Source organism: Diospyros lotus, chromosome 5 (assembly GCF_014633365.1).
Source record: "Diospyros lotus cultivar Yz01 chromosome 5, ASM1463336v1, whole genome shotgun sequence".
Lineage (NCBI taxonomy): Eukaryota > Viridiplantae > Streptophyta > Magnoliopsida > Ericales > Ebenaceae > Diospyros > Diospyros lotus.
The window spans coordinates 6082769-6094287 of record NC_068342.1 but is presented as its reverse complement, the minus strand read 5'-3'; the positions used below and the strand labels follow the sequence as shown (position 1 = coordinate 6094287).

Sequence of the window (11519 nt, the reverse complement as noted above, 5' to 3'; positions counted from 1 at the left end):
TTTAAATTAAATAAAAATAATATATATATATATACTCTAATACATTTTAAAAAATTTAACAGACAATTTGATAAAAAATTTAAAATACTTCTTCTCAATTTTATCTTGAAAAGGATTTTAATTTTATGTTAATATAATATTTGTTAATCATTTAACGAAGGTTACCCAAACAAATATATATATGAACTCATATTGATTATAATTTAACTGCAGTCCGGAGCAAATCTACAGGCTATATATATAGCAAGGCATATTGCACTACCAACTTTTGGTTCATCTAGAGGCAACATTTCGATGCCAATTCGGAGTTTCAGAGTTGAGACCTTTCAAACTTCTTGTTAATTTGAGTGGACCTGGAAGATCTCGAAAGCTTGGAGATCTCTGTTGAAAGCCACTGTAGTTGCAGATCCTGCTGCTGCTCGTCACCTCACTGTTTATGGAAGATATCGGCGAGAATTTGTGCTTGTACGGTGAATTGGTTTCAGAGCCAACGTCTGAGCACGTCGCTCTCAACCTCGGCGAGCTCACCGATCTTGCTTTCGCCTTGGCAGATTCGGTGGCCGCCATGTAAGTTGGAACGACGGGAGAGGTTTCGACGCCATTGTCGTCTCCAACGGACCACTGTTTCTTGTGATGAAATGATCTTCTCGGAAAACTTAGCGGAGAATCCAACCCTAACCCGCGGAACTCCTCTGTGCGGTATTGTGTCTTGAGATGTTTCAGCTTGAGGTGTTCTCTGTATTCGTCTCTGGTTCCTGCGTTTGAAGCGAAAACTGTGTCCGACTTTTTGGATAACTGTGCGTCCACCCATTGCTCTAGCCAGTATCTCAATCTTCCATTCACCTTCTTCTGTTCTGATTCTGTTGATCTCTGTAAACATTTTTAGGTTCAATAATTTGGAGAAACTAGAACGCAAAATTTGAAGGAGAAGGAAAGAAGTGGAAGAACTTACTCGGTGACTCGAGCTGTATTCCTTGATCCTCTCTCTCTTGAAAACCGCTTCTCTCTTGCTTAAACTTAGGGCATTTGCTTCATCTTTCGTCAGGAGGCTGTCGTCCCATCTCCTCTGACTGTGCGAATCAGTCTGCAAATTCAAATCCTTTGACAACTAGATCTATGGAAAGAATGAACCGCGCTAGTAAATTTCGAATCAATTTTGAACTCGCCTTTGGGGTTCTGTTCTCCTGAAAATTGCAGGTTCCTTCCGCCATCTGAAATCTCTTTGCACAGACCTGTGATTGGATACTCACAACGGACTGCAAGCATTTTAGCGTGGTGATAGCTTGGCGTCTCACAGCGCGGCCTCTGATGATTGCTTGAAGCCTCACCAGTCCCTTCAATGCCCGTAAAGCTTTTCGCGCCTGCAATTCTCCCAAACTCACAAGGTAAGAAATGACAAGAAATCTATGAAGTCTAGACGTTTACAATTATTACTCGTGTAATATAACCACATCGTGACGTGTATTCTGCAAGAGTGTCAAAAGTTCTAGAAATCGAAATTGACAAGAACTGAAACAAAACTCACAAGATAGCCCCGGAAGGCAGTCTGAATTATGGTGGCAGCAAGATCCCGAACCCCCTTCTCCCGCCGCCGAGTCAATTCCGGTGCACTGACTCGAACAACAATGCCGGAAAAGTCTCGCCTCTCCTCCTCACGTTGAGAAATATCAGCTGCCGCAACCGGCGGAGCTGTGTCAACAGCTTCGGCGGCAGCCTCCGTTTCAACGGCCAGAATACCGACATGATTGCTCTGCTCTTCTTGGGTTACTCTAAGTCGCCGTTTCCTCGGCGCCGAAACGGAGGCCAATCTTCTGATACCGAGCCTTCCCAAACCCCATCTCCTTCTCCTCTCCTTGGAACACCAATTACAGAATCAAGTATCAGCGTCTAGAAATTACCTACTTTACCAAAGAAGCAAAATCTGAACTTACCCTTTCTGGTTTTGAATGCGGCTCTGCGGAGAAGATCCTTTTCAGTAGTCGACTAAACCAACTTATCTTCGGCATGGGAACATCACTTCACGGAGCCGATGAAAAGAAAGAAAGCTAGCTGTTCACGGCTCTGGAACAATTTGGAGGCATTTGAACGTCCGGGCTTGTTTTCCCGGGAAGCGGGTGAGAGAATGAAACAAGAATCACCGCGTGGGAAAGGTCATTGGAACTGGTGTACAACTTTTGCCAAATTCAGGGAAAGTAGATGTGCAACGTAAGAAGAAGAATCATTGTTTATGGCACCAAGTTCAAGACGAAAATTGTGAAAATCAAAAGCAGATTTTCTTTTCTTCTTGAATTCATTCTCAGAGAAAGAGAAATCCCCCCAAAACAGATGAAATGGGATGTGAGATGAGAGTGAGAGGGCAACCCATTGAAAGTGAAAGTGGGTATTATGTGTTTCGTGGGTTCTTCAATAATTCATGCCTTTTCATGATCACAGACATCTATCTGTTCAGCGGGGAAATTATTCCTGCTCGGCATGTGGGTGGAAAGGCAAAAATCTAAGATAATGTCGAGTCATTCGAATTGACAAAGAGAACCTTCCTCGGAACAATGACAATCTTTACTAATTCATGGACCTTCAGATTATAGCTAAAATGTTTTATGATGCACCTGCTCTTATGGACTAATTTAGCTCGTTATAAACAAAAATTCGCAAATGATTATTTATACTTAAAAGAAAATGGCACTAACACATTATTTTATATTTCCATAGAAATTTTGTAAAGAAATGCATAATTAAATAGAACACCCAGTTAGTATTTTTACCACAATAATGTGGTAATTTTGGATTCCACCATTTTAAAAAAAATGATTTATTAAACTGGTTTTTATTTTTAAAAGTATTGTTATCACTTATTCTTTTGATAATTGTAACTAAATTTTGATAAATTCCATCCTCTAACCTCGGGGCCCTAAGCAGAAAATTCTGGCCCTCCACAAGCGGCCCTACCAGAGCTCTATCTCAATGGTTAGAGCAGTAGACATTTAGGCGCCAATGCCATCTCTTCAGTGATGTCTTTGAACTTTAATTTGAAAAAAAAAAAAGTTGATAGCATCAATACATAGATAATGGCAGTCCATCTCTAGCACAGGAGCGATGAGGATGCGCATGCAGTTTCTGTTTTCCATATATTAGCTAGCTTTCAGCAGGTTAATTAGTTCTGATCTGCATGTGGAAGCATGGCAGATCTGACGGCCATGGTTGTCATTTGAAGTACCAGATGATTGTTCGATTGTAAGCTATAAGGGGCCTAGGCTTTTCCCAATCCTTTTCTACGCTGACGCTATATATATATAATACCATGTGATCAGAGCGACTGTGGGTGCTATTCAAGACCATGCAATTCCATACATCTGGCTTTATTCAAAAGGAGATGAATTCTGTCTCTGTTTCTGAAAAAGCAATGAAGGCGAGGAGGAGATGATGATGACGACATGCATGTATAATTGAAGAGGCCCGGTGGTGTGTGGGGTAGTCGGAAATGTGCAATGGTTGAGAGAATGTGAGTTAGAAGATGCGATAGAAGCAGCCTTTGCTACTGTGTAAATGGAAGGACAGCTGTGAGAGGACCCTATTGTGCTTGTCTCCAACCAAAACTCATCACCTTCCTGAAAGAGCAACGAAACAACACCTCTCTCTCTCTCTCTCTCTCAATGATCAATGATCAATGATCAATCATTAATTATCCATTCCCTTGGGGGGTTTTAAAAGACTATTTGCCAACCATCTTAATGCAATTCTGGATGTGCTAATTGCAGTTCGATGATATAAACTTGATGTCTCGTGTTGTATAAAATATTCTTAATCTTCTTGTATAGAATATTAATACTCTCAAATATTATAATATTTCTCTTATATATTAAACTAAAAATAATGATGCTACTATAACTGATGAACTGTTCAAAATGTCCCCTCTCTACATGTGTATGTTTGCGTCCCTTACGCCTTATTATCACCCATTGTTGAAGCAACTCAAAGATAGGGCCGAGGAGAAGTGGACAACAACTGTCCGGTGGAGCCTTGCAGGAAAAAGGCAAAACAAGGATGCTTTGGTTGGAACTTAGATAGCATAGCAGGCGCCGGTAAGGCCCGGTGTCCACTGTCCACAGAGTTCGTTTGAGTTTAATATTAATATTAATTAATTAGGATACTGAATCAATTTTGATTGGGTTAGTAAAATGATATTAGAAACCAAATTCAATTATTAACCTAACTTAATTAACGTTATATTAGTTCAGGTTGAATCTCAATTTCAAAATGCACAAAATAATCTATAATCTTAAATTCCAATAACATAAATTCTAAAAAAGCAATAGAATTTAATATAACATAAGATCTAAATATAACACCTCACCTGTAATGCTCCGGTTCCCGAGTGCATTATAACTCAGGGTAATTTTGGAATAATTTTTTTTTTTTCATACTACTAAAAACTAAGACTAAACTATATCATTGCTCTTATACATCCCAAAATTTTCATTCATTTATCTCCAAGGAGAATTATCATAAACATTAAATGCAAAAATTAGAATCGAACTTAATATCATAATATTAATAAAAAATCAGCTCTTACATCACGAGAACATAAATTTCTCAACATGACTTAATCATAAGTTCTTAACTAACATTAACCCTAAATAGGGTTTTACATCATCATTTCTCAAACATTTAGAATTCGAAGTGGCAGAACTTAAATACATGAGCAACATAACATACGTTCAATCGATCATACAACTCATCATGCACTTTGCTAAGTGCCATTACATGTCTCATTTATCCTCGTTTCTGCTACTATCTTCATCTGGAACGTTTGAATATTCTAGGGGCAAAACCCAGATTAGATGATGAATCATCTAAGTAAGGATATAAAACATTTAATACTCATGTATGTATGCAATGCACATAACATCATAACTCTCATGTTTGGGTCGACTGCACCTTAAGATTACCTGTCATTTTTCCAGTCTCCCTGCCAGACCGAAGTGTATGGGTGCACCATTGGCAAAGTAACGGAGCCAGTACCTAATCCCAAACCCATGACACGTATGACCGTGAATCTCATCATGCTCATATGCATACTTTGTCATCAATACATGTAAATGCAATCTACATGACATACTCACATCAAGACATGACAATATGATAAAATCATTTACGTAAAATCATATTTTGGATCGAACTACTTACAAACTAAGTATTTTCATAAAACCAAATTCAGTTGGGAGTACCACTTACCTTGCAAAAACATAATTTTGCCCCTAACATAATTTTGCCTCAAAATTCGCGCCAGACTTCCAATCATACTCAATTATGAACCTTAACGTATCTTGAGCATCATAATTACTTAAGAAAATCAGATTTATAATTTTCTCTAATTTTTCTAATTTCTCCCATTTTCTCCTATTATTTCCTCCAGATTATGAAATAAATAGCTTCTCATAAAATTTTCTCAATTTCTCTTCACAATAATTCCTAAAAACATATTCCTAAGCCCCATAAATTTCCTCATAATTTTCAGAATCCATATTCTATTTATTTCTCATTTTCTCTTTGATTTTCAAGCATCTATTGCCTCAAAAAAATTCATAATAAATACTAATCATGCATTTATTTTCCAATTTCATCATCAAAAATTCTAAAATATAATTATCATATTTCTAAAATTTTTGAAGAAAATTTTGAAGATAACTCACATTTCCACGGAGCGATTCGGTATTCTTCAATATTGCGATAAAATCTCGATTTGCATATCCAACAACACATTTTGTCACAAATTTTCATACAAACTACTAAACCCAGCCTATAGAATTTTTCTAGAAATTTCTTGGTATTTTTCTCTCTCTATTTTGTTTTTCTTTCTCTTTTTCAAACTTCTCTCTCACTCTCAAATCTTTTTTTCTTATAATTTTTCTCTTTCTAATTTAAGTTCTCAAACCTTTCAAGTTTTCTCTATTTATAGAAGGTTGAGTTAAGCTTAACATAATTGTAGTGACCCACTATCTTTAATTATTTCGTCACATTTCATAATTATTTTTCACTAAATCTAAATAAAAATCCTTAATTATTTATCCACACATTACTTTGTCTCCCACATTTCTCAATTATTTCACCCATCATCTTTGATTATTTGTCCACACCTTATTTTGTCGCTCACATTTCTTAATTATTTCACTCATCATCTTTAATTATTTTTTCATATTTCTTAATTATTTCCCACTAAATCTCACTCATAATCTTTAATTATTTGTCCATACCTTACTTTGTCTACAACATTTCTCAATTATTTCACTCATTATTTTTGGTTATTTGTCCACACCTTATTTTGTCGCTCACATTTCTTAATTATTTCACTCATCATTTTTAATTATTTTGTCATATTTCTTAATTATTTCCCATTAAATCTCATCCATAATCTTTAATTATTTCTCCACACCCTACTTTGTCTCCCACATTTCTCAATCATTTCATCCACTATCTTTAATTATTTTGTCACCTTAATTATTTTTTTTCACTAAATCTTCTTTTAAATAGATTATTATTTAATTTATTAGTTTTAAACCTACTTTCTTAGCCTACTAACTCCAAGCCCATTTAGTTAGCCTAGCCCATTAACTCTAAACCCATTTATTTAGCCTTTATTTTTTTTCAACTTAGCCCACTAATTCTAAGTTCATTAGTTTTCTCAATTATGATATTTAATTGATGTCAAAAATATTTTAAATATAAAATTAATTATTATTATTCTCAAAATACTAAGATATTACATCACTCCTATGTACCCTAAGTTTCTACGCAGAGCACAAGCTCTCCTGAGGGAGGGGTGATCAAGGTCAGCTGACTAACATATTATAAAACAATCAAATTAAAGACAAGCATAAATAATATCAAACGTATATTACATATATTATTCAAATAAACTAACACAACCTCAGGGTAGCAATTACATTTCAAAGAAAACCAATAATACCTGCATGATAAAGTCACATGCCTTCAAACTCTGTTAGAATTGACAACACCTATATATCTCAATCTCTATTTGCTCCTCAACTTCTACAGGATTGCTCAATTGCCATCTTGTCATTGTCAAAGCCTACAGTAACTATTGAAAATAGAGGAGGAAAATGATGAATGCATTTACTCATTAAGGTTTATCACAAATGCATGAATGCAAAGGATGTGCAACATCAATGTACGTGAAAAACTCTTTCGTGTTATTTTTTAATTGTCTGACTCAGGATTATCTTAGTCATGCATACTTAACTTAGCTAGATTAACTATTATGAGTTCTCACTTTATCTCCAGCTTGAACATTATGGTTTTAACCTCTCAACATCTCACTAATCTTTATTATATATCATACCCAATCTCGAAATAAAATATTATAAATCTGTCTTCTTACTAAACTAAATTAAGAATATATGCCTATCAACTAAGTTTTCAAAATAGTCCATTGATATCAATACTTAAAAACTTTATACAAATCACATAATTAAAACGTGTCAAAATAATTTAAATCAACATATAATTCATCACACCAACTAGTGTTCATTTTAGATAGTCCTTGCGTGTTACTTCTAATCATCATTTACGACTTTATCACAAATTTAACATTCTTATCAAATAAAGCACAAAACACTCTATTATTATTGAGTATATATATTGGAAATTTACTTACACTTAGACCTTTAATTCTTTGAAATTACATTTTAATCCTTAAACTTTTAGAAATCTTATTTCAACTCTTAAAACTTATAAAAATCACATATTTAACATATTTTCTTCAATAAATTTCATTTATGCCGAACCTCTTATTAAATCAAGATTATGGCCTCAAAACCATGCAATATTTATATAAAAACCCTTTGATTTTCATAAATTACATCTTGGCTCTAAATTTTACAAAAATTATACCAAGACCCTTATCTTTTCAAAACCTCACAAAACCCAAAAGTTTTTACAAATACTACATCAAGACCCCAGCGGTCTTCCTTTATCCCATTTCCAGAACCCAAGTTTGGGGTTATTGCATTAAGTGCTGAATTTTTACAAAAATTACACACAACCTCCTTGCCTGAATACCATCTCTTCTAAACTTCAAATTTCATCCTATTTCTTGCAAATTAACCACATGCGAGCACCAACCAGCAACCAGGGACATTAAGTAGTTAGATTATGTTCATCAATAAGGAGAAACCAAGACAAAAATTGAAAATTAAACTTACCAAAAAACTGCCCAGAATAGCCACAGCTTCTAGAAGTTCATTTTCCTTCAAAATCTCAGTATAATTTCGTATGAAATCCATATGCAAAGCCACCTTAGGTGTCCTTAGGATAGGCAAAAAGAGATTATTGCTTCAAATTGAGAAAAATAGAAAAGATCAGCCAAAAAATACCCACCCATTGCCGCTCATTGCTAGTGTTATTCATTGTCCACTGCCGACTAACAGCTTCTTCTTTTCTGATTTTTCTAGATTCTGATGACCTGACTCCCTTCTTTAGTAGTTTCCTTATTCCCGATAGACTTGGACTATAGATGAAAACTGAGATTAAAACTCACCTGGACTTCTAAACTACAAGCGACAGCTGTAATACTTTTTTCTTAGCTTTCCAGCTACAACTCCTATCACCAGCGAGCTAGTCTTGGCGCCCCCCCTAACAAGCACCTCCGACGGTTGCTTTCGCTGTTTTCATTCTTTTCTTATTTCCTTCTTTTTCCTCCTTTATTTCCCAATTACTTCTCTCAGTTGGAGCGTCTTTTATTTCCACACACACGTATATATACTTTACTTTTATCTCACATAACCCTTTCCATGTTCTCTTTATTTCATTTAAATACCTTTGTATTACATTTGGCCCCCAAAGTTTCCAACGCTTTCATAAATGGCCAAATAATCTTTCCAGGCATTTATTACTTTTTCCACTTTGGGGCTAAGTTGTTAACTTTTTTTTTTCCCAAGTCCAATTTTCAAGGTCCATTTGTTATATCCATTTTAAGAATCTCCATAATCTAAGCCCTTTAACTAAAATGTTTTCTTGTTTTGGACAAGGACGAATCTTTTAATATTTTATTCTACCCAACTTTATTTCATGATTAATCCTTAACCAAAAATAAACCTTTAATCAAGTTCAGTTTGTTTTTCCAAGGCCCTATTTACATTTTTAGTTTTTTGGTCAACATTTTATTCAGTAAGATACTGTCACAATTCTATGATCAAATTTTATCATTGAGCTCAACTCAAATTCTTTATTTTCATTCCATGTTTACATGTATTTTTCAAGTTTTGAAATCATTTATATCATTAATTCATTACTTTCCTAACTTTTTGAGTTATTATTCTTTGAATTGACTCATTTTAACCCTTAATAACATTTCTTAATCTTTAAATTCCCTTAAACTTCAATATGAAGTAAAAATATATAGTATAAAGTATTACACTAAATACAAAATAACATTTATTTCTAAAATACATCAAATAACCGTTTGCATTATGAAAACTATTGGCTATTATTTCATTATTATATAATGTAAAGTAGCATTTTTATTAAATTACATTAATCATCCTTAAAATTTGACTTATTATAAAAAATACTTTCACATTTTAAAATAACAAAATTTACTCTTTATCACTAAAAACCAAAATAAATGATCATTTTAGTTCTAGGTGCTCTTCTTTCTCTCTATCTGCTCACTCTTATTCCTCTCACTCTACAATGTATATATATTTAGATATGTATAAATTTTATTTGACGAAGAGATATATATTTCTCAAGATATATTAAAATATATTATAATTATTACTGTATTTTTAATTAAGAAACATAACCCCAATCTACAACTATGTTATACGGAAACACCTCATAGGAATCGTTTCTTCATTTCAGAAATATTTTTGAAACGTTTTCTATTTTGTTTCGATCCTATTTATATTTATTTTTTAAAATAAATATTCGTTTCACATAGATCTACAATGCCCGTGCCATGGAATCATGGATTAAGGGTTACCTTTGCAACTCCAAGCAAAACCCGTCCCCATCCGCCTTTTCCCATGGACGGCGGTTCTCGCGCAAGAGGAGAAAGCAGAGGAACGTTTCCTCTGCCATCCAGGTTTCCCATGCCATTGTTGGTTGGAGGTCATCTCGCTGTGAGTTGCAGACACTGTTGAAAAAGAAGTTGCCTTTGTAAATTTATCGCATCGCTCACTCAGTTGAAAGAGATTATTTCTTGCTCTACTTTGTACAAAGCCCCTTCAAGTGAACAAATCAGACATGAACATCGGAGGACGAGAAGCCGAAGAAGTGAACAAATAAAGCACGTCAACATAGAGATCGAATGCCGCCTCAGCCGCAACCCATCAAGCCCAACAAGCTCTACTTCTTCTATGGCCACCGGAAGCCCTCCCAGAACCGCCCCACCGTCCGCGGCGCCTCTTCTCCAACCGCCAAACACTAAACCCTAACCGCCCATCACACCAACCCATCGACGCCAATTTCGACCTCAAAAAATGGGACCCGGACTCCCCCGAAAGCCTATCCGCACCTCCCTCCAAAACCCCATCAGAGAGGTTCTTCTCCATATCCCAGAACCTCTCTCCCATAGCTCGCTTCATTGTCGATTCCTTCCGGAAGCACAAGAATTGGGGTCCCCCCATTGTTGCAGACCTCAACAAGCTGCGTCGCGTGACGCCGAAGCTCGTGGCTGAGGTCCTCAAGGTCCAGGCAGATCCCAGGGTCTCCGCCAAGTTCTTCCACTGGGCAGGTAAGCAAAAGGGTTACAGACATGACTTCGCTTGTTATAATGCTTTTGCTTACTGTTTGAACCGAACAAATCAGTTCCGGGCGGCCGATCAGGTCCCTGAGTTGATGCACATGCAGGGAAAGCCGCCCAGTGAGAAGCAATTTGAAATTTTGATTAGAATGCACTCTGACGCGAACAGGGGTCTCAGGGTGTACTATGTGTATGAAAAAATGAAGAAATTTGGGATGACGCCGAGGGTGTTTTTGTATAATAGGATAATGGACGCACTTGTGAGAACGGGGCATTTGGATTTGGCAATGTCCGTTTATAATGATTTCAAGGAAGAGGGTTTGGTGGAGGAGAGTGTTACCTACATGACTCTGGTTAAGGGTCTTTGTGGCGCAGGACGGATTAATGAAGTGTTGGAGCTCTTGAGTCGAATGAGGGGGAATTTGTGTAAACCGGATGTTTTTGCATACACAGCAATGGTTCGTATCTTGGTTGCGAATGGGAATTTAGATGGTTGTTTGAGGGTCTGGGAGGAAATGAGAAGGGATCAGGTTAAGCCGGATGTTATGGCTTATGTAACTCTAATTACAGGGTTATGCAAAGGCAATTGGGTTGAGAAAGGATATGAACTGTTTAGGGAGATGAAGAGAAAGGCTATTTGATTGACCGGTCTATATATGCATCATTGATTGAAGCATTTGTAGCCAATGGGAAGGTTGGTACAGCTTTTGATTTGTTAAGGATTTGATGGACTCCGGATATAGGGCTGATTTGTCGA

At 35.9% G+C, this 11519-nt stretch overlaps 2 protein-coding genes across 3 annotated transcripts in view; one reads left to right on the top strand and one right to left on the bottom strand.

The window, feature by feature from the left end:
* Nucleotides 1–11519, top strand: part of LOC127801089 (calcium-transporting ATPase 4, plasma membrane-type-like) — a 41537-nt gene that overhangs the window by 24976 nt on the left and 5042 nt on the right. The gene's annotated exons all lie outside the window — the stretch shown is intronic.
* LOC127801092 (protein IQ-DOMAIN 11-like) lies at nucleotides 150–2414 on the bottom strand. The gene is made up of 5 exons (XM_052335944.1): nucleotides 1932–2414; nucleotides 1526–1852; nucleotides 1167–1361; nucleotides 953–1084; nucleotides 150–870 (listed from the first exon to the last, which is right to left on the bottom strand). Exons 1-5 carry the CDS (start codon nucleotides 2004–2006, stop codon nucleotides 274–276), a joined length of 1326 nt encoding a protein of 441 aa, XP_052191904.1. The 5' UTR covers nucleotides 2007–2414; the 3' UTR covers nucleotides 150–273.